At 39.7% G+C, this 23336-nt stretch overlaps 2 protein-coding genes across 2 annotated transcripts in view; one reads left to right on the forward strand and one right to left on the reverse strand.

Annotated features, from left to right (window-relative positions):
• LOC119733033 overlaps positions 1–5641 on the forward strand; it is a 46588-nt gene extending 40947 nt beyond the window's left edge. Inside the window, exons 8-12 of the mRNA XM_038206613.1 lie at positions 1509–3350; positions 3870–4031; positions 4348–4536; positions 4877–5009; positions 5355–5641. Of these exons, the coding sequence (XP_038062541.1) occupies positions 1509–3350; positions 3870–4031; positions 4348–4536; positions 4877–5009; positions 5355–5641 (2613 nt within the window). The remainder of the gene's footprint in view (positions 1–1508; positions 3351–3869; positions 4032–4347; positions 4537–4876; positions 5010–5354) is intronic.
• Positions 5642–6324: 683 nt separating this feature from the next.
• Positions 6325–8494, reverse strand: LOC119733034. The gene is made up of 4 exons (XM_038206614.1): positions 8356–8494; positions 7511–7681; positions 7033–7192; positions 6325–7000 (listed from the first exon to the last, which is right to left on the reverse strand). Exons 1-4 carry the CDS (start codon positions 8492–8494, stop codon positions 6325–6327), a joined length of 1146 nt encoding a protein of 381 aa, XP_038062542.1.
• Between the last annotated feature and the right edge of the window lie 14842 nt (positions 8495–23336).

The raw sequence follows: 23336 nt of genomic DNA on the forward strand, positions 1-23336 counted from the left end.
AGGAGCAATAGACAGTGTCAGTGTTTGTCACTAACTAACTGACTAATGGAGAGACATGATGATTTGTTGAGCTGGTATCCCGCAGTGAAAAACAACAAGAAGACAAAAACAGTACCTGGCGATGTCACTGTGCACAATATTACAATCTGGTACAGTGATATATTTGATTACACAATTTGATTGCGATTGCAAGGTATGCCCATCGTCATCCCAGTGCCACTGAATAAAAAAGGAAACAGTGACAATCCAACCCCATGGTACAACCATGGAGCTATAAAAAGGAAGGAGTTCGAACGGCCCGCCAAATCCCCTTAAGACATTAGCAGCCAATTAAGGAGCAGTGTGGCCATGCACAAACCCAGTGGAGGTCTCCCGCAGCGCGAGCAGATTTACGACCGCGATGAGCGCCTTTGTGCACAGACTCCCACGCCGCGCATCGCCTTACTGGAGTAATGAAATCTCCACGGCTACTTATTTTATTAGAGTAGCCATCGGTAAGCAAACGAATGAAGACATGCGCAGTAGTTTCCAAGCCACCTGTACCATGCGCCATCTTCATCGATAAATTCAGCGAAAAAATCCAAACTCGTCGGTCTTTTCTGCGTTCAAATCAGACTTTCTGTTGCCGAGATTTGGTAAGTTTTATGTGAACACATTGCCAGAGAAATGAATTTTTAGTAAATGATATTTTTATCAATAAAAACGATTCCGAAAGGTTCCGGAAGATCAAACTTGTTTCAGAACATAAACGATCGTATTTTCTAACCATTCGTGCATTGCGTGAAAGTGTACGGTAGCGTACAGAAATTTTATGATGCGACAAAAATTGATCGTTTCGTGGATTTTTTTCCCTCATCCGCACCGCAGCGTGGTAATTCTCATAGCTCCTTGCAGCTTTATATGTTTTTGCTTGTTAACTTGTTGGGAGGAAAGACTTAATTTCACTAATAATTTCAGCTTTTTTGAAGTTTGGATGAAGAAAATGAAATGCCAGACTGCATTGGAAATCATTTTTTTTATATCAAAAATTTTGATTGTTCCAAAACCAATTTCTAAATGAAAAACGTTTTTTTTTTAACTGTTAAATGTGACATGCTAGCCTTTTAAAACATGTTCAGGGATGTTGTTTTTATTTATTTATTTTTGTTGGGGGGGGGGGTCCTTTGTTTGTGTTTTTTAGAAAATTGTAACTTTATGAATATAAATTATAATTAAGTGATCCAATTAATATGTGAGGAATATACGAACATTTTTCCTTTTGTCTGTTTATTTTTATCAGGGGGCGGGGAGATTTATAACAGTATGGGAAAAAATATTGCAACCTGATGCCACTTTTTTCTAATCATAGGTCCTATATCAAAACAATCAGGTTCATCTGCCTGCATTTGTTGCATTAAGTTGTGACATAATTTTTTTTTTTTTGGGGGGGGGAGGTGTCTCGTAATGGGTGTACATGTATTATCTCAACACATTAATATTAATTAATATTTTATTCTATTATTCAACAGAGTCGGATGAATCAACACAAGGATTGCTTGTTGGGAGTTTGTCGCCTTTGTGGTGAGAGTCGTACCCAACAGAAGGGCAGAAATCCTTTGCTGAAAGAGCAGTTTGCTGTGGATATCAAGGCTGCTTTTGACATCGCTGTGGCTGACGATGTGATAGGCATCCATCCTCCCTATGTGTGCAAGCCGTGTGAGCTGAAGCTTAGGAGATGGAAAGAAAACCGTGCAAAGCGTAAACAAGCTGTTTGCAACATAAATATTGCCATCTTCGCTAATAGTTCATGTGACAGGTGCACTGGTGAAGTTGTTGTGACCTTAGATGCTCACCGCACTACAGCTGAGAAGTTTTCCTTAATGGTCTGGAAAGGTGACGATAGAGTGAAAATCTTCAAAGTTGATGAGATGGGCAATCCCATTGTGTTCTTCACAATCCTGGCCAATTTTTCGTGGGTGCTTAATATTTGTGGCATCACTTGTAAGAGCGATCACCCATTGTGCAAGGATGTCCCTGAGTTCCTGGGTCTTGAAGACACCTTCATCATGTGCAGCAAGCTTGATGGGATGCATGCATGTCTAGGAAATCCTGACTTCCCTGAATTAGTGGCTTCGAAGTGTGGATCAGAAGGTCAAGTTCCGACAAAGGTCACTAACAATGATGTCGTTGTGGATGGGACAGTGCGGCACAAGAACTGTCTCCTTTTGGTGCAATTCAGCAGAACAAGGTGCAACTACTGTAAAATACACAGAGGTGATCTCGCATCTGCTACAAGCCGGTTAATGGGGAAGCAACAACGAAGCGGATCTGCATCATCCAATGCCCCAAATATTTCCCTGTCAAAGCAGCAGCTACAGGAGAAGGTGGTAGATCTCCAGAGCGATAGACGGAATTTGCTACGACGAAATGCTGCACTGGAAACCAGAATTTCGTCCATGATGGAAGAAGAAAGCATTCACCTTACTCCTCTACAGGAGAAGGGAATGGAGGAGGCATTTGACAACTTAGATCAGACCCTCACCAACGACCTTTTGGGAGAGGATACCCCAGCAAGGCTTCTTTGGGAGCAACAGAAGAGTGCTGTTGCTAAGGGTAAACAAATGCGCTGGCACCCTGCTGTCATCAGGTGGTGCATTGCAATGCATACAAAGTCAGCGTCGGCCTACAACTTGATGAGGGGTTCCGGTTTCCTGCAGTTACCTCATCCGAGTACACTTCACAGGTACACACACTTCGCTGATCCAAAGATCGGATTTAATTCGGCTTTACTGAACAGAGTTGTGGTGGAGAACAACATTAGTGGCAACCCAGAAGAGTCGCAGAATGTTTGTCTGTTATTTGACGAAATGAAAGTCAAATCTGGATTGGTTTATTCTGTACGATCAGGCCAGATTGTTGGCTTCACTGATGTCGGTGACATTGCTAATGAGATAAGTAGGTTTGATAAGCGCTGCAGGGGAGAGGAAGAGTCTGAGTTGGCGAGTCATGTTCTTGTAATCATGGTAAGAGGGATTGACAGCTCACTTCACTCTCCTGTTGCCATGTACCCCACTACTGGAGTGACCAGCGAGCAGCTGTATCCCTGCTTGTGGGAATGTGTCCGATATGTAGAAACAGCCGGGATGGCTGTGCGGGCATTTGTCGCAGATGGTGCCTCATCAAACAGAAAGTTTTATAGGCTTCACTCTGGATGCCTTCACGACAAGTCACCCAGCCTCATCTATGCTACAGCCAATCCTGTTGACCCGAGTCGCAAAATTTTCTTCATCTGTGATGTGCCACATCTGCTCAAAACAACACGCAACAATTTTGAGAACTCGGGGTACAACAACAACACAAGGAAACTGTTCGTAAGTTGAAACCAAGGAGCTTTTCTGTTGCTAAATACGTGCACTGATTAAAAATCAGTTGGGGTGGAAATTATATTGCTCTAATAAAATAATAATAATAAATGGAATTTCTATAGCACCAAATCCATTTAAGAAATACTCCTTGGCACTTTACAATCAAACTACATGCTTTTAGAGATTGCTTTGTGTTTTCAGTTTAATTACTGAAGAGGAAATAAGACAAATGTAAATGCAGTTGATTATGAAGCTAGTATGAGTGGAAGGACAAGAATAGGGCTTCACATTGCAATAAATAAATCACCTCCCACATCCATAATAACAGCAAGGCACAAATACATACATTTACCCCTTTCAAATTTGGCATGTGCTATTAAAATAGGGAAACATGGAGGTGAGTATCTCAGTTCTCGAGTACACGCATATATATGTTGTACAGTGCATGCACATGTGTATCATTTAAAAACATAAATTTGTCTTTTTAAATGTTTCCCTGTGGCAATTTTTGGTTATTTCCAACAGTACAACAAACAGCAGATCAAATGGACCCATCTCCTAGAATTGTACGAGTGGGATGCTGGTTTGAAGCGGACTTCACCAGGGTTGCGGATGCTGCACAAAGTCTCCTACGAGCATCTTCACTTGACGCCTTCTCTCAGGATGCGTGTGTACTTGGCTGCACAGGTGAATAAATTACTTGAACAATTATCAATGTTAACAATGCATATTTATACATTTTGAGACATTTTTTCAATCGTTTGATCGGCAGAATAAAATCAAATTTCCTAAATGTGTCTATAAAGTCAACAAGTATATTTTTATTGCCACCATATCCTAATTTTCAGACACCACTGCTCAAGAATGCCTTTTTGAGCTCACGAACTTAAAACAAAATTGAAAAATCCAGCAATCCGTAACCATTAACTCTCTTCTTATCACAAAAGTAACAAAAAAATCTCATGACAACTCATCAACGTTAAATTTTTTGGGGGATTGGCAGGTTCTCAGCAGCACTGTGGCGAATGCCTTGGAGTCCCTTGGTCAAGTTGGAACTGCGTCAACAGTCAAATTCATCAGGATGTTTGACCAGTTTTTTGACTGTCTGAACGTGTCAAACTTGAATCAGGGAAGGCGCACCAGGAAGCCTGCTTTGGCACCGTACACAAGTGTGGATGATTGGCGTTTCAAGGTAAGTTTTGCTCTACACTGCTCACATTTTGGATAATATTTTAAAAGATTAATTGGTCTCGGTAATGTCATGGAGTGCTAAATTTGGTTTTATTGTACGGTAAAGTTCGTTAGGAAATTGTGCATAATATTGTTTTTTTTTTTTTCACTTTCAGAATGTAAAAGTTTGCAACATGATGACATTAGGTTTTATAAATATTTTGGTTTAGTGCCAGGTTGTTCGAAAATTAAAAAAATAAGGATACCAATAGGACAGCCAAACTTGGAGGTTTTTGTTTTTCAATATAAACATTTTATAATTTACCCTCTACCTTGTTCTGTTTTTTTTCTGACAATTTTAGTGGCTGAAGGAAGACTTCCTTGGATTCCTGAGGGAGTGGCAGAGTGAAGTTCAAGCTCTTCCTGATCTTGATGACATCACACGCAAGAAAATGTGCCTGAGTACTGAAACCTTGGACGGTCTGAGGATAACAGGTATATGCCTCCGATTTCCCCCTTAATGCCCTCTTTTGGCCCAGTGTTGTCATTGCGTTGATAGGGAGAGGCCTATTCACAAAAGAAAGGCATGTCACCTTTTCATGCATGCTTGAACTTGAACCGAATGTTGTCAAATACCCAGACAGAATGTTGGCTGAAAAGAAAAATTTTGGTAACCTCCCCTTTCTGAGACAATGACATATCCAAATGAATATTTATTTACTCGCCCTGTTTGTCAAAACAACAAAACAGGCAAATTTTCTGGTCAAACGAAAAGTTGCATGCCTTTAATTTATTTTATGATTGCAACCTTTTCTTGTGCTTCTTTTCCTCTCTCTATAGTTCACTCCTTTGTTGAACTTGCCAACGTCTTGCTGTCGTCGACGAACATCAAGTTCCTTCTCAGTGAGAAACTGAACCAAGACCCACTTGAGGAATACTTCAGTAAGCAGAGGGGATCTGGGGGATCCTGGGACAATCCCACCGTTGAACAATTCAGCCACAATATGTTGGCATTGCATGTGGCATCGTCATGTACTAAGGCCTCTAAGCGAGGGAATGTTCGGAAGCAAAACCAAGATGATAGTGGTTACAAAATAGATTCCACCCCACTTCCTAAAAGAAAGTAAACCACTAACAGCAGCAACTCACAAAGCCTTCAGCCCTTTGTAGTAATTTTCAGAAAGAAAAAAAAAACACCAGACAAATTCTTGTCGTCTTCCTAACATGTTCATCAATGGTTTATTAATGTACAACAAAATGTTAAGGACTTTTCCCTTAACAATGTCTGAAATACTGTTAAATTAATCTTCAAAACAATTACTTGAAGTAATGGGAACACAACAGGTATAGCTAGTCAGTACCCTATACTTTGGTCTGCATTTAAAATGGTTAAAACTTGTATGCATGCCAGACCATGGAGCTGGACACGACAACAGAGGGAAATGTACAAGTGGACAAAAAAATAGTGCATGTTAGCTTGCATATTTAGATTCAAGTGTACATATGTAAATTATTGAGGTTCGAAGGTACTCAGTCATGAAATAAACATAATCTCATCCTTGCAATTGATAATATTCAATTCATTGTTCTTTAATACCGTCATTCTTTGACAGATAATAATTTCGAAAATAGCACATTCCAACTTGGAGAATTGCATCTTTTATGCATTTTTGGATTCAAGTGTACATGTACATATGTAAATAATGCAGGTTTGCAGGTAGTCAGTCAGGGGTTTTCTTTCCCTGTCAGTTGATAATATTCAGGGTTCTTAGCTACCAGCATTCAATAACCCTTACTACTTGGATTTGTCTTAAACGCTTCCATCTACTTTATTATTGGTGGATGACGCTAATTCTTTGCGTAAAGCCTTTTCAGCTTTTTTAGAAACTTTTTTCTGAGTGGAATTTTGCTTCAGAGCTGATTTTTTAAGATCTAAATACACCTTGATAAATGCCTTACACCTAATTTTGATGAAGTATTTGACAATGATGTCTAACAAAAGCTTTGAACACTCTCCTTGAATTTTACCCTCAGTTAGGCTACACCAGTATGTATGTACTCGATTTTGGGCTAGGATCTTGTCAAAAAGGGAACTCTTGACGTTAACACCCGGAAATTGATCTAGATTTGCCTTGGTCAGGAGAGTTCTGCTTTCGTTTTCTATAGTACGAAAAAATATATACAGTTCATCACTTATAGTAAACAATCCGCCACGGTTCTGTAACTTTATCCATTCGTGAGTATAGTCTAAGAATGTTTTTGTGTTTGAACTGCTTGGGACCTTCCATGAAGACAAAAGTTTACAATACATTTCTGCTACTTTATTTTTGTGCATTTTAAATCGTTTGTATAAAGCAAATGGGATATACCCTGCAACGTATCGCAATACTTGTTCCTCTTCTTTGGAAATTTTTTCACTTTTACTTACATTAACAGTTCTTTCTGGTTTGTCATGTGAATTTCTATCACTTACAATAAGTCCTAAAACAAACAAACAAACGCCGATACATCTACAAACGTTAACAAATTAGTAACCAGTGCCATGATGCACAAGGCAATCGGATAGCTGGCAGAATAAACTGGGTCTGATTTTATGTTTAGGAGTCCATCTCTGACGTAAACACTGGCTTTCCGGATTGCATCTTCTTGACTGAACTTGGCAACAGGGCGCTGAACACCTGTGAATGAATGGATAAATAGAAAACTTCCTAGTTATAATAATATTTACAATTAAACATCTGGGCATGTTGTCACCATTTGTGATTGTTTTTGTTAATGAGAGACCACTCGCATAATCCAGAACTTGTTGAATATGTACATGTACATACACGTTCCATGGAGCTATAAGTATAAGCCTATAACCTTGCACACATTCACAAATTGTTCTTCAATCAAAAATGATATTTTATTCCCCCCCCCCCAAAAAAAAATTAAGAATCCAAACCAATCATCCACACCTGACAACAAATACTGGTAGAAACTTATTATACAGTCACCTTTTTTGTTTGACTTCTTTGGTTCCTTCTGTGCTGCATTGTCCTTTGCTCGTCTCTTGCTGGCTTTTTTCGAACTAGCTGGGTTGCTCTTGGGTTCAGACTGCACTGCTGCTTCATCTGTCTTGCTTGGGCCAGGAAGTTCCTGGGTCGATACATCCACCTCTGCTTCTTCTGCAATAAAAAATACATGTAGGCTTAAATTAAGTTTGTTTCAATTATTTTGTTTTTGTTTTTTAAACGCTGTGCTAGATAAAGAAATTATAACACGAATAATCTTTTTTATTACATTTTTTTGCAAACAAAAGCCCATGTTTCAGTGCTGCTTTCAGAGAAAAAAAAATCATGTTCACTAAATTATGGTACATGTATATTGTCAATGATTGTATTGAGCATAAGAAAAAAATTGCTTTCTTCTTTAAATTTGAACAAATTTGTTCTGGCCATATATTAATTATTTTTGATGAGAATTTATCTGGAAAAAATGTAGATGTAGGTCCCTAGACGCCACTTTTTTTATTATGTTTTCGAAAAAAACAAACCCAAAACCCCTACATACAGCGCCAAGAATGTATTAATTTACAACAGGGTAAGGGTAGACCATGCAGCTATAAAAAGGAGGCCTGTTTTGTTTTCTAAAATAAACAAAAGTAGGCCTAAACAATTGAATTTAGAAACTTTTTTTTTTAATCTTCCCTTAGTCCCAAAATACTCCCAAGAATAGTGCCTATTTGTAGGCCTACTTCTTCTTTTCTCTGTTTTCAAAATGTTTGAAATTAGCCTGTTTCTCCCCATAATCAGATCATGGAGCTATAGCTCCATGATCAGATAATATCAACAGTACTTACGAGATTCGTTATTCAATGTCATGTCAGTGCGACAACTATCGCAAAACCAGGAATCTTCTGGAATCGTTTCCGCGGTCAACCCGACGCAATAGTAATGAAACCATGCGATGTCACACTCAAGATTGTCGCAAGCAATCATTTCTGTTGTGCCTGGCTTCTGACAAATACAGTATATAATATCAGAATCATCTTCTTCGCTCTCCACCTCGAAATTATCTGCCACAAGATCGACATCGTCCTCAGATAAATCGCTGAAATCAGACTCGGTGTAGTATTCGTTCTTTCCGTACGCCGCCATTTTCGCGTCTTCGTGGCTGGCCGATTCTATTGCGCATGCGCGCTACCGCATAAAATACCCAGAGCTCCTTGCGGGAGCTGGCTCGCGAGTGGCCTCGGGGGTGTCTGCGGTCAGTTCTTATCAGCTACCACCCAGTGTTTTACGAGCGCGGCGTGGGAGTTAGTTCGTTTGATCTGCTGACCGTTGCAACTCCTTGTGTTTATAGCTCCATGGTACAACCATGCTATGGCCTCCATGGTACAACTCTGGCCTACTTGCTAAAATAAATTCTTGGCTGCCCATCCTGCAGTGAAGATATCTCCTTGACAGTATATTATCCCTATTCCCCAAACACTAATCAGCACTGATTGTTTCATGAATGGAAACAAGTAGTATAATAAACAATCATTGAGTCGTCATGATTGATTGATTGGCTTGTAAGTAATTGATTGATTGGCGAGACAGGTGCACAGTATTGATTGCACATCCTCCTGACAAAAGCCTGAGGGTGATCTAGATATATACATTAGTGACTGAAGTCAATCTTTGCACATTCATGTACAATGTAACCAAAAGGCTCGTTCAAACTGCACAAAGTCTGTCCACACTACAGCAAAACCGACGAAAATCACATTTAAAGTTGGTTGATTGTACAAATCGTGATTTCCTCAACATTTCTCTGAACAAATTGAGAAGGACGTAGCTGATGTGATAGCTCTACTTTTAACCAAGGAGATATTACATTTTTTTGTAATTACTAAAACAGATTTGACATTTTGTAAAAACGAAAATTTGGAGGGCGCAGACATCCACCGTACGTATGTGACATGTATATGTACCCAGATTCGCATCAATATGAAAAAAAATGTACCAAGATTCGCATCAATATGAAAAAAACCCAAACGAGTGCACATATGTATAATGTACAGTATACTCGCTGCGCAACAGAGAATGCAGATTTGTCGCGTTATCAAAATGCAAATCTGAGTGGTTATGATACACAAACACCCGTAATTTGCATAAAATCAATTGATCCTTTCGTCAAAGTGAGGTACTGCACATTCCCCACATCGTGTGATAAGCACAAGTCACAAATGGTGTAATTGTGTATTGAAATTTTGCGGATTATGTTGTTCTCTATGTAATCATCCAATAGTAACCTCATCAAATTGAGATGTAAAAGGACTAACGTCTCTTGGCCCATATAATATTTTCTCCACTCAGTTCACCTCATGGTTTGCTACTTCGCAGTGTTTGCAGTCCCAGTTGCCTTTTCAATCTGCATACTTTATTGTACATTTTGTGTGTGTAGTTGCAGTCTCTGATGGATAATCCAAGTAATCGTTCTAGCAGTTTGCATCACCATACCAGAAGAATGACAACTTTCTTTCGCCTCAGGCGTGGCGTCATGCCAGACAGTTTTTCAGACACTTGCATACAGGGTTCAAATGATTGATCTATCTGGAATAAAAAGTCAAATGCCCTAATAATATTATGGCAGTGTGTCATCATTAATGTAGCTTGAATTTGCAAGTCGTAACTTCTGAGGATTCACACAAATGCATTAACGTGTTACCACCTACATTGTATCTATTCACGGATAAACACAGAAAATCAGGGAAGTGCTTGGGTGGTGTCGGGCATTATAGGGACTAATGAGTGGTTAATGCAAATTACATGTATGAAAATAACACAAGACTTGAATATGAAGAGCTTATTTACAAAACGCCATATATTAAGCTGCAGAAATAAATTTGGTATCATTGGAAAGCCAATGATTTGCGCTTTAACTTTATGTACATAACGTGAAAAGTAAAAGGTGGGGGTTGTTCCTCATTATACTATGGCAGGTCACATATGATGAACAAAGAATTCTCGTATAATTACTTCAAAGAAAACAAATCTAATACTAAAAGATAACCCATTTCGTAGGATTAAGTTATAATATATTTTTAACCTGAAATTTTCAATGGCACTAATGTGACCCTGAATTCAGCGCTCAACATTTTATCAGTGTTGTTCCCCTCACAAACTGCTGCAACTGTACAGCAATCAACATTGAGACCTCACTAGCAACTCCCAGTCACAGCAGGTGAATGGCAATGGCCCTGTCAATTAATTCTTGGCACCTGCTGGGGCGTATTTGTCACTGTGGCATATTTTGGTCCTGGACAGTTCATGGCTGCATATTTCTCCTCCTCTTAAAGCCTTTTTAGACTATCGTCTCGGCTATCTGTGTTGAATTCAAGATGCTTCCTAGTCTCGGGTCAAGACGTTGTTTGTAGATATGCGATAACCCACTGCCGCTATAGCCCACCTCCGGGAGAGGGCCTTATCGTGACAAAACTGCTATCACCCACGAACTGTCAGAACAACGTCTTGGTAATCTTGTGGCGATTGTACAATGCGTGCGCAGCTGTTTTCCCTAATACATGCAGCGCACATTCAAAACCTTTCTTATTACTTCCGAACCAAACTTATAAATTTCTTCCAGTAGTATTTTGTAGTAGTAGACTTTTGGCAACGTAATTCTTGGCAGCTCTTTTGTGGTGTGTAGTATGCGTGGGACTGAAAATGGATCGTAATTGCCCCATTCGCGGTCGTAAATGTGCCCCCTCGAGATGAAAACAAAACTGCCCCTTAAACACACACATGAAAGCATTATGATCCTTCTTAAAAATTGTCTTGTAATTCTCTTGTAATGCAAAAGTGCCCCTCAAAAACACAAATAACCCTCGCGCATTAACAAAATTGTGAACCTTCTTGAGACGGAAAACTATCCTTCGAAAGCACAATACCCCTCTCGCAATAATAAAAACCCTCTCGAGATGGGAAATCGGGCATCAAAAACAGTAGTACTCCTCTCGCGATAACTTATCTACATTTGTAGATGGAAAACTGCCCCTCAAAAGCACAAATAGTGCCCTGCTCGCAGTATTAAACCTGTGCCCCTCTCAAGATGTAAAATTGGTCTTAAAAAAGTAATAGTGCTCCTCATGCCAATAAAATGGTCACTGAACTGGCCATCAAAAGCAATAGTGCCCCTCTCATGATAAAAAATGGCCTCTTTGCATAGGCCTAATTAGTCAAATTCAAGGGCAGACCCAGAGAGGTTACTGGGGGAGGGGGGGGGGGTGTGCTGGAGGCCAAAGGGCTCTCTCAAGTGAACAAAAGTACCTTATTTTTTAGAACGATACGGGAATTCCCAGTAAAGGAATTAAGATTTAAAAAATTGTTAACGCAAACATTTTTAAAAGTGTATATCAATGTCAATGTTGTTTGTAAATTTTTTTCCGGGTAATATGTATTCCTTGCAATGTGAACTTAGTTTTACAATTTTCTCCTCTTCCACATCGACGGAAGGTGCCTTTTTTTCTGAGCAAGTGCCCCTTTTTGGTGATGCCCCCAGTTTGAAAAGCGTTCTGCTGCGGCTGGCAGAAGGTGATTTCACAATTCCAATTCCAATTCCAAGTTGAGAATAAATTGTAATCGATTCCGACCAGGAGTCGCCTCCACTTAATGAAATGATTTTGCTCATTGAGTCCAAATGAATGGTAATTCAGCTGTGGGTATCAGTAGACTAGAGGAAGAAATTGTGGCAATTTACTGAGACTATCAGCTTAGCATTACAATATTAGAATGCGAGCCGAACCGAACTCCCGATCCAATATGTGTCTATCAGAAAGACCTGGAAGTAAGTATGCAATTTGTCAGGTAATTTTCTGTCTTGATGATGTGCAACAACTGTCCAATTGCAACTATGCAGCACACCCACCATCACAGGGTTTGCTGCCTCTTGCCACTTAACATTGGCATTGAGCCTCGTATTACATCGCCAGTGGGGTTTCGTAACAAGCCGCTTCTGCACTTTGTCTAGCTTTGGCTGGGCCTAAAGAGGATTCCAAGCAAAGTATCAATTGCTTTGATGTTCATGATAGTTTTAAAGGTGTACATGCGGCCAGATTTCACACAAATGTCATGTTTTTGATTGTTAATTTCATTCATCCAAAGGCCTGGGTCACAGGAGATCCATGTAATGCTGTAGATTTACGGAGAAAACATGGGAAAACCTCACCAGTTTGCATCAGATGTAGCAGCATTTGTAGCCTTGCCTATACTTATTTCTAGCCGCATACAATGTATTCAATTCACTGATATCAGGTCCCGCGTTGGCTTCAGAATTATTCACACAGCCCACGCACATTTGTAGAACATTTTGAAAAGAAACAGTTGTGACTGAAATGAAGACTAGCGCTCCAACGTATGCCTCGATTTTTTTAATTCCAAATTTTGTGCAGTGATTACAACAAAACAGCACATATCCAAGGCATAGTCGTGTGAAGTAACATACATGTATATGTACACGTATTCTACTGTTTAATGATCTTTTCAAACGATAATTTTTTCATGGTAAATGCACTTTTGAGGCAAAATGGGTGCATTCTTTGAAATGTACTCCATTAAAACCCTCCTATGCAAACATGCATTCTGTACCCTTCCAGTCAAAATCAATCAAGTGACTGTTTTTAACAGTTAAGAGTTCTCAGCCTACAGAAAGCTGGATTGACTGGCTGTGGCTGTCTATGTAACGAGCTATGATTTGACTTTAAGTGATTGATAAGCCAGCTGTGCCTACCACTTGCCTGTTTTTGTATGTCGCCAGAATTTCACTAGACACAGTGCTTGCTTGAAATATGATCTGACTGTTGGCAACTAGCTTGTGTAAAAGGCATGCAGGGGAAGATGACTGATTTTTTGACTGTCTGTAACTGCATGCTCTCAAAAGTGCTCCTTTAAGGTGTGATGATGATAGGATTCTCCTTGTAGTCTTGTGGGAAAAGGGAATCTGTGTGGCATTTTTGCTTTGAGCTCTGGCGGTGTTGTAACCTGTGGCACAAATTCTTGTGGTGTATTTAGGCTAACAAAAACATTGCTGATAAATGGGGGCATCTGTGAGTTAATGGCTGTGGTGTCATAGGCCTACTTGTGGCAGAGTTCAGTTTTTACTGCACCATTAACTGCCCTGTTTGCATGCGTTTACATTGTATGGTATTGTTTTATTTCCATTTGTCACAAATGCTAATGCAACAATTTATTTACTACAATAACTTAACTTAATAGAACAATTTGATTAATTAAACATAAATGGTGACGGATGGGGGAACCAGGAAGAAGCTTAAGCTTACACAGAGCCTGGTCCCGTTCATCATGTGCACTGTTAAAAGTCCTTCTAATCAGGCAATTAAGAACATACTCTAAGTTCACTTAAGAACATACTCATCGTCTCCTGACGATGACTAGAGCAGGCTAGTCGAAACGTTGAGACCAAAGACAGGTTCGTTTAGAACTTACAGCAGGACTGTTCTTATCAGAACAAAAAAATACTTAGCAAAGTTGATAATAAGCAGGACAAGTTCTTTTCAGAACTAATATCTTCTAAGCAGTAGTTATTACCACATGGTGTTACCGCAAACCGAAACGATACCATACTCAAAGTGTTATGCATAATACTGTGTCTCTGAGTAAGGTACTTCTGCAGTTACATGTTGCAAATTTACTTTAAAAACCTGCAATATTTTTTACAGAAATTAAATGTAACTTGGCACATTAAATAGGAGCTATAGTGTGTGTGTGTGTGTGGATTGAGTTGAAAAATTAAAGTTCTATGAAAAAAAGTGAAAAAACTAGAGAAAAACATCAGTGAACATTTTCTATTGTCTACTAGTCTGTGGTAAGCCTGGTACAGTGTAGTAGTCGGTGTTATGTACCAGTGAGCTTAGTACTAGTAGTAGTCGGTGTTATGTACCAGTGACCCTAGTACTAGTAGTAGTTAGTGTTATGTACCAGTGACCCTAGTACTAGTAGTAGTTAGTGTTATGTACCAGTGACCCTAGTACTAGTAGTAGTTAGTGTTATGTACCAGTGACCCTAGTACTAGTTAGTGTTATGTACGGTACCAGTTATTTCAAGCAAATTATTGAATGTAAACTGTCCAGACTGGCATGCTAGCAGTAGCACCACAAAGTTTACTTTGGAGTGTAGATATACACATAGCCGAGAAGATTTAATGTTTTTGTTTCTAATGGAATCGACAATTAGATATCTTGGGTTCAGGACCAAAAATTCTGCACTATTTTTTCCTTGAAAGGAATGAGTTGGCTGTGTTAATGTTGTTCACTGCTCTACGTAGCGTTATGTAGTTTGAATTCACAGATAACATAGGCAAACAACATCTTAACTTTTGAACACCCTTAATTTACGTCAATTTGAATTTTTATAGATGTATTTTTATGGATCAACTTGACTACATTTGTACCACAGCAAATAACATGTACATGTACATGTATGTACATTGTTTAGTGTATGTATTGTGGCTTGACTTAAATAAAGCATAGCCCCATGTATTATTTTCAAACATTACAGTATTTAATATGCTATATACACATTCAAAGCTTTTATTAGGAATTGCCAGACCGCAGTAAATCCAGTGCTCACCGCTGAACCGTGTGCTGGCAACGCGACCCCGGCGTGGCGCCTCGTGCAATGTTTTGACAAATTTACAATCTTAGCAGGTGGTACGTAATGTTCCATTGGCTTTTGAGTGACAGGTGCGAGAGGGGGATTTCATTCTTACAGAGCCACGGTCGCAGTGGCAAGCCGGCTACTGTATATTACAGTTTCTATTGTAACAGTTGCAAATCCATGCATCCGTGTACAAACATTGCTCTGCCACATACTTACATTGCCTGTAATGCTCAGCTATTACAAATATGTACGCTAGTATACTATTTCATCCGTTGGGGATTTGTGTATGTACAGTCGGTTAAATTTTGTCGTTAACTTTTAACAAGATATTTCCCGACATACTCCAGTTCCACATACTTGGAAATGTTTTCGCTGGGTTAAGCATGCATCCCATGTCATTTGATTCTTTCAAATGCTATGAAGTGTGATTAACCCAAGATCTGTTTCTGCCCTTGTCAAGTTTGCAATCTCCCCTACTGATAGACAGACTGACTGGCTGGCTGTCCACTTATGAGCAGTATTATTGTATAGAATTATCCTGTAACATCCTCCTGAAGTCTGAACAGTTACAGACAGTCAAACAAATTCAGTCCTCTTCCCCTACCTTTTACACAGGCTAGTCACCAACAGTCTGATCATATTTCAAGCAAGCACTGTGACTAGTCACATTCAGTCAATGGACAAAAGCAGGCAAGTGGTATCACATCTGGCTTATCAATCACCTGCAGTCAAAGCACAGCTGTATCAAGTGAAACAGTCACAGCAAGTCAATCCTGCTTTATGTAGGCTGGAACCTCTTATATAACTGTTGAAAACAGTCACTGGATGACTGGATTGATTTTTTACTGAAAGGACAATTTGGCACGGAATGTATGTTTGCATAGGAGGGTTTATGTGCTAAATCCGGCCTTGTTTTGTATAGACCAGATGCATGAAAAAAGTTCCAATGAATAGCCATTCTAAATTGATTGAATAGAATGTGTGCACTCTGGGACCAGCTTTACTAGTCTTGCCTTGCTTTGTAACTTAGATACATTTTGTACATAGTGCTATTTTTCACTGCACAGGACAAATGGATGTTTTACTTTCATCTGTTTGTCATATAATTATGACATCACCTGTCACAGATGGCAACGTGCATGCCCCTTTAACCCCTACTGTACTTGTTTTATGACTGTGAACATAAATCACTGCTGCCCTACCTTGCACCAATATTGTTTTCCCAGAGAGTGGAAAGCCCATGTAATGTATTTTTCATGAGAGGTGCTGGTCTCCTTACCCATTTACCCCTAAGGCGGTCCCTTGTACAACCTGAAAGGTTTAACGACACTGCTGCGGTTCCCTGGGTGATTTGGATTGCTTTCATTTCTTTTATGTCTTTCATTGCTTTCAAGCTCACTAGTGAAGTTCAAGAATGTATTCCTCGTACTAAAGGAGCCATGACGCTAAAGGAACTATGACACTAAAGGAACCATGTCACAAAAATATACTTTCTACAGAAGCTTTAACCCTAACCCCTTGGGTATATTTACTAGAAAGTATCCTGAATCTACAAAAATCAATCAATTTGGCCATGCAAAACAAATTTCACCAACAAAATTTTGGTGGCCAGTGAGTCCATCAGAATCCACCAGTTAGCCGGGAGTAAATCTGTTGAGATCCTGAAACCATCAAAGTCCCCCAACTGCTCCATATGGAGGTATCCTGAATCCATCAAAATCTTGCAGTACCGCTAGGCTTCATGTCCTGAATCCATCAAAATCCCCCAACTTTTTCAGTATGGGGGTACCCTGAATCCGCCAAAATCACCCGAAACAGGGGTGTGGACTTTGATGGATTCAGGTACGTTAGGGTTAAAGTCATATAACGAGGCACTATTGGTGTAAGCTTAACTCTGATTTTAAAGTTCTCTTTAACTTAGGAATTAATTGGCTAGGTATAAACCCCTCTGCACCAGTAAGCAATTAATCTGAAACATGACATGAGGTCCGTGACAAGGTGAAGAGCTGCATTGGTCTTATCATGCTGTCTACATCTACCAGTACCTTCCAGGAAACGTTTATAAACTCCTGTTAGGGTAAAAGTCAGCCCGTCTGTGCCCTTTAAGGTGGTGAAGCACAGAGATTTACCAACTTAACTCTTGGCTTATAATAAACATTAATAAGATGGAATTAAAACAATAAAATAACAATAAACTATGATGTTTGAGCAAATCAATGTGGCACCATGTGAGCTGATACATTGGCCTGCTGTGTGCAAAGTTCAGAGTCTATGAATTTCTAAATCTGGGTAATACTTTGTACCACTGAATATAACTCTGTGCTTGCTAATCCTTCCAAGTAAAAATATTCCTCAAAAAAATGGTGGCAATGGCGCGTGCCAATTGATGTGTGAGATTTTACAGGAATACACGTACATTGTAGGCCTATAAATTTGGGCCTTATATATTCCACAACACGTGTTACCTCCTATTTTGTGCATATTTATCTTGTGCCTTGATTGGGCTTATACAGTCTAGGACAATAATTGGTTCTTGTCAAAGAAACCAAAGCCTTAGGCCCTAAACATTGAAAAGGGGAGTCAGCTTGGCACAGTGGTTACTTTCTTTGCCGTCCACCGCTTTGGCCTTGGTTCGATTCCTGCCCGGACCACATTTAGATTGGGTTTTCAATCCCTGCCTGATTCTGTGGGTATAGGCCTACACTGCGTTTTGGGGAAGTTTTTTTTATTGTTAGGCAAATTTTAGGACTGAGTTATGGGGACTTTCTGCTGGCCCCACAGCGTTTTCAGTCCCCACAAATACTTCGTACAGAGGAGTGTATGTCCTGCAAGTACGGAACAAGAATGCGTGGGTTTTCCCCAGAACAAATTCTTCTGGGGTTTTCTTCTTACCTCTCTCATTGGCTTCTCTCTACAGGTTTCTTTAGGCTTTCTAGGTACAGTGCCTAGGGCACCTTGGAGGAAACATTCACATGAAAAATGGACATGAACTGGAGACACTTGCACGCTCTATTGCAAGCAATCTCATGGGCTTTGAAGCGTAGGTGGTTATTCAAGTTTAATGTATTACTACTGGTAAATCGCGAGGAAGTCAGACCTGAATGTTTTAACTCTGTGAGTTTCTGCAGAGTACCACCTGGTGCGGCTTCCTTTGCATGTAATCTCGTTGAGAGACACTTCAAGCGTTATCTCTGGAAACACACCTTCTGAATATGTCAAAGTGGAACATGAATCTGTGGCTCTGTGTTGTTCATTCAATAACCTTTTCTGTTTTTAAATAGGGGATTAGTTAGTGTATTTTGCAGGGTCACCTCCTGCAAAAGTTAATGCTTGGTTCACACAGGGGCCTGCGCCGCCGTAGCCAGCTCTGGGCAATGTGGTGGGGGGGGGGGGGGGGCACAGTACCAACTTGTGTATAAAAACAGCCAGTGTCTGTTATCGCGTCCTCAGATGCGAACTGGTTAATTGATGCCTTGATGCATTATACATACATGTTGGTAATAATTACACTAATTTCTTGTTTTGCCACACATTTCTGCACATGCTCTCAGTTATCCCTTGATGGAAAAAAAACAGTAAATAGAAAAGTATGTGAGGATACTAACTTAACAAATATTCAGGGACACCATCAAATTCAATTCAGAAATTCACCTGTCTATAAATGTTTTCCCGGAGGGGCAGGATTTGTGCATGATTGGAATGTGTCTAAATTGGTTGCTGTTGCTAGGAAAGCAACGGATGTTTTGAACACATGGCTGTATGCAATCGGTTTCCGTATTTTCCCCTGAATATAGACGTGTGGTGAGCGATACTTCCCTCATCTGGAAACTTAATTTAAGGAACGTGAACAGATTTGCAGTTCAATATTGGTTTTGCATGCCCTTCAGATTAGCTGTAGTGTTTCTTGAAAATGCCTGGTGAAACGGGATGCAGAACAATTCCAAGTTCAGCCGTGCTGTCAACTGTAAAAGGGCAAATGCCAGGCGAACATACTGGTAGTTGGGCTTAAGTAACAATATTCTCAGTTATGCAGTCGTGATGTTTCCTTCAAAATGTGGTTAAAACTGTGATCATTTTTGGTTGTATGCTAAAGGGGATACATCATTTGCTTGCTGTAATTTGTAGAAATGGATGGAATTTTTTTTTGGGGGGGGTAGTGTTAGTAGTAAATATTGTTACACTGACGTTTGAAGTTTTGTGTTGTAGTGTTTGTGTTGGTTTGATAGTTAAAAGTGTTGTGTAATGTACAACATTAGCTTTTGCTGCAATTTTCATAAATAAATGGACTTGGAGGATTAGTATGTCATAGAAAATACTGTTGCACTGACTTGTTTCACATTTTTGGCTTGTAAATGCTGGAAAAACCAAGAAAACCAATCATGTTCTTAGGGTCTGGTTCCCTGACCCCACTTAAGATGAAACGGAGCAATTTATAGACTTTGGGGATTTGTACTGGTCAGAGAATCAGTTTAGCAGGCTTGTACTCCTTCACAGGTGTGTAATTAATTGCAAAGAAAATGCTAAAAAATGCGGAATAACAAAATATGTATAAAAGTAGGAGCAGATTTTTAAAAAAAAGGCAGTTTTCTCCAACTCTGTTCGGCCGACCAGCATTGGCAAAATACAATCTTTCTTGAAAATATCAGTACACCAGGAGCCACAAGTTTACTGGATGCTTTAGACTGTCATTCCCTTACAATCTACTAGGGTATTTCTTGATAATTAGATCATTTCGTTATTTGATGTTTGCAAATGTTGTATCTTCCCTTTAAAGGGAATGTACATCATTGGCTTTTGCTGTAATTTTCAGAAATGAACTATTTGAGGGGTTAGTATAATAGATCAAATATTGTTACACTGACATGTTTGAAGTTTTATGTTCGAAAATGCTGGAAAAACCAAGAAAAACAAAAATGTTCAAGTAGTCTGGTTCCTTGACTCCACTAAAGATAAAATGGATCAATTTATAGATGTCGGAAAATTGTAAGGTAAAGGAACCAGTCTAGCTGGCCTGTACCTGTTCATGAACATGTAGCCAATAGCAAACAAAATTTGGACTGAAAAAGTGTAAAGTTGGAGCAGTAGTTGATAAATAGTTAGGTTTTTCCAACGGTGATCGGCCGACCACTGTTGGAAATGTATACAAAAATATCATTTTCTTGACAATGACTTCACACCAGGTGCCATAATTTTACAGGATGCTTTAGACTGTCATTTACCAACATCCTAGTAAGGTATTTCGTAAAAACTTTGTAGTTTTATTTTTCGATGTTTGCAAATGATGTATATTCCCTTTAAGTTTGTTTTTCACAAGCCTTTATTTGATCACGAATAATTTCAAAACTCTTTTGAAAATCAAACCAATACAAACCAGGGATAAAGTTAAGATTTCAAGCTTTAAGATTTTCGCGGCAACGCTGGAGCCTCGCAAAAAATATATGCGGGTATTTTGGGACATGCTGTACAATCTTAATTTCACCAATGATGGGAGCAGCTGAAGTGACAGTCTCCCTAGATTTGTCTATGGAGTACTGAAGTGTGATGTCATTTAGAACCAGAAAGTGTAGTGCAAACGAATAGAGTACGCGCGTGTTGGTTCACGGGCTGAATCACACGCTAATGTCTTTTACATGCATTATGTGCATGTGACGTATTCACTTCGGTACTCCATAGTTAGAAGTTCATTAAACTTGCTCAATGTTATTGACTGGGCAAACCACACATATCACAGCTGTGGTTTAAACTCTTGAGCTTACTGCCCTTCAATTCTTGACATTAGGACTGGGAATGCCCCTCTCTCTCTACTAGATCTAAATAAACATATCCTGTTGTTGACTTGAAAACAGGCCAGCAATTCCTGAAAATATCAAGTGGGTACTGTGGCACTACGTGCAATGGGATTTCCACAAATGATTTAATGTACCCCAGGGAACATCTAATTGGTTCATGGCACGGGGGCATTTTGTCGGAACTGTTTTGGGAACATTTCCTAAAAACTTTTGTCCATCTGTTTAGCAGAGCAAAGCCAGGACAGATCATGTTTTGTTAGTGGCCCACGTTTGAGGATTTAATAGACTTTAAACAAGCTAAATTGAAACAAGCTAAATTGAAACAATGCATTCAATCCGATATATATTGCCTCATTGTTTTTAATGAGTGTCATGTTTAGTGGATTCATATATTGCCTAAGCCCAAAGATCCCAAAGACTTTTATACCCGATGCTTTCAGTCAAATCCAAAGACACATCTAAGTTTCAATTGAAAATCACTGCAGTTGTTCAATGCAGAAACTATGGGGTGTCAGCCCAAAAAACTAAGCCATCAAAGCACCCTCTTTTTCACTGCTTTTAACAAAATACATCACGAACATCACAATATATATAGTTCATTAGCTTTTCAACATTGAAAAAATCTTTCCAATTGGGTAAATATTTATTGAGTTATGGCCAATTGAAAACAAGTATCGCTTTTACAGCTTTTTCATTTTGTCAACGGCAACTGATATATGACTGCCACAATAAGAACAGGGGCTGAAGCTTGCATCCATGAAAGAGGCTACAAGTATAGGGTAGAGGTAGAGCAGCCAGGCCTGAGCGCAGCACAGTAAATACCTAAGAAGCTAACCAAGTAGTCATTTTCAGGACTACCACTTATGCCAAAAGGACAAATGACCATTGTTGCAAAAAAGCAAAAGAGGAAAAAGAACCAAATAAAGAAAAAAGAATAAAAAATTAAAGAAGGCAAATTTACCCTCACCCCAAGTCTATTAATTCCAGGATTCCAAATTTTCCTCGGATCCCCTGATTTTTTTACTTCTTATGAATGCCATTACAAATTGAAAAATACTGTAAAAAGTCTTGTCTGGTTTGGAGTTAATTCCCAGTTGCATTACTGCACATTCCTATTCCTGATTTTTCATTTCGTCCATGGTCTTAATTGTCATTTATTAAACAAATGACAATATTAAAACGAAGGACAAAATGAAAAATCAGCACCTTCTAAATTAGCCGTAACTCAATGCCCGATTGGAAATTTGTTTTTGTTGTTGAAAAGCTAATGAACTGTACTGTCTCATATTTGCTGTGAGAAATAGGGTGTTTTGAGGGTTCGTTTTTTGAGAGGACACCTTGCACATGTATGTGTGGGGTGTGTATCGCCGAGCTGCTATTTATAACTCCATCCTACACAACAGATTTCGAGTTGAAGAAAACAATCAATCATGACAAAATGGGTTTAAAGTGACAAAATGCACACCTGCAGGACTCTGACTGTAGTATATGACACACAAGTGTCTTATGACTGGAAATGGCTTATTTGTTACTCACGCTCAACTCCAGAAAAATAGGAAATGACCCGGCGACAGATGTTCAAGTTCAAGGCTGGAGCATGCCAACAAAGTCTTTCATGAAAATAGGCAGAGACAGTTGTGTTTACATTATACAAGGACAACGAATGTCTGCCATGGTTCCTATTTTTCTGCCAAATTTAAGAAAGGGAAGTAACCACACTATGACATTGACACATTAACCTTTCAGCATATGTGCTACATTGCATTACAATGTAGTTTATCACTGAAGAATCCATAACACCATAGAGTGCTTTGGCAGTTTCGGGAAGTACAGAGAGTAGAGAGTAATGGGCTCCGTGCGCCAACAAAAGAGGGCGCCCTTTTACCTAGCACCGATGTCCCATGGGCGGGACACATACATTTCGTTGGTTGATGCGCGTGCACCGTTCCCTGTGTGTGAAGCATGTACACCAGGTGATTTGTATTATGTACATGCAGTCAGGCAAGATGGCGTCGTTCGGTCACCCCCAACTGTACTTTCTTTGCCGGTGAGGGGGACTGATGAAAGGAGCGGATAGGCTGGGCAGTTTGGGCTGGTACAGGGACTAATGGATTAAATAAGATTTGCAGGTACATGGGAGGATCCAGGGGGTGCAAAGAGGCATTAGCTCCCCCCCCCCCCCCACACACACACACACACCCACACACACACACACCCTCTTTTTCAAATGGCACGCTGACGGCAGTGGCATAACCAGGACTTTTGGCCAGGGGGGCACCAGCATGTTATGAGGGGCACTAAGTGAGCACCCAACATTGACAACAACATTTCCCCCCAAATCTCCAGGGCACCGCAAGTGCTGCAAATTCCTAGGGGGAGGGGGCGGACAG

The sequence above is a fragment of the Patiria miniata genome, unplaced genomic scaffold (genome assembly GCF_015706575.1).
Source record: "Patiria miniata isolate m_02_andy unplaced genomic scaffold, ASM1570657v1 HiC_scaffold_25, whole genome shotgun sequence".
Taxonomy (NCBI): Eukaryota; Metazoa; Echinodermata; class Asteroidea; order Valvatida; family Asterinidae; genus Patiria; species Patiria miniata.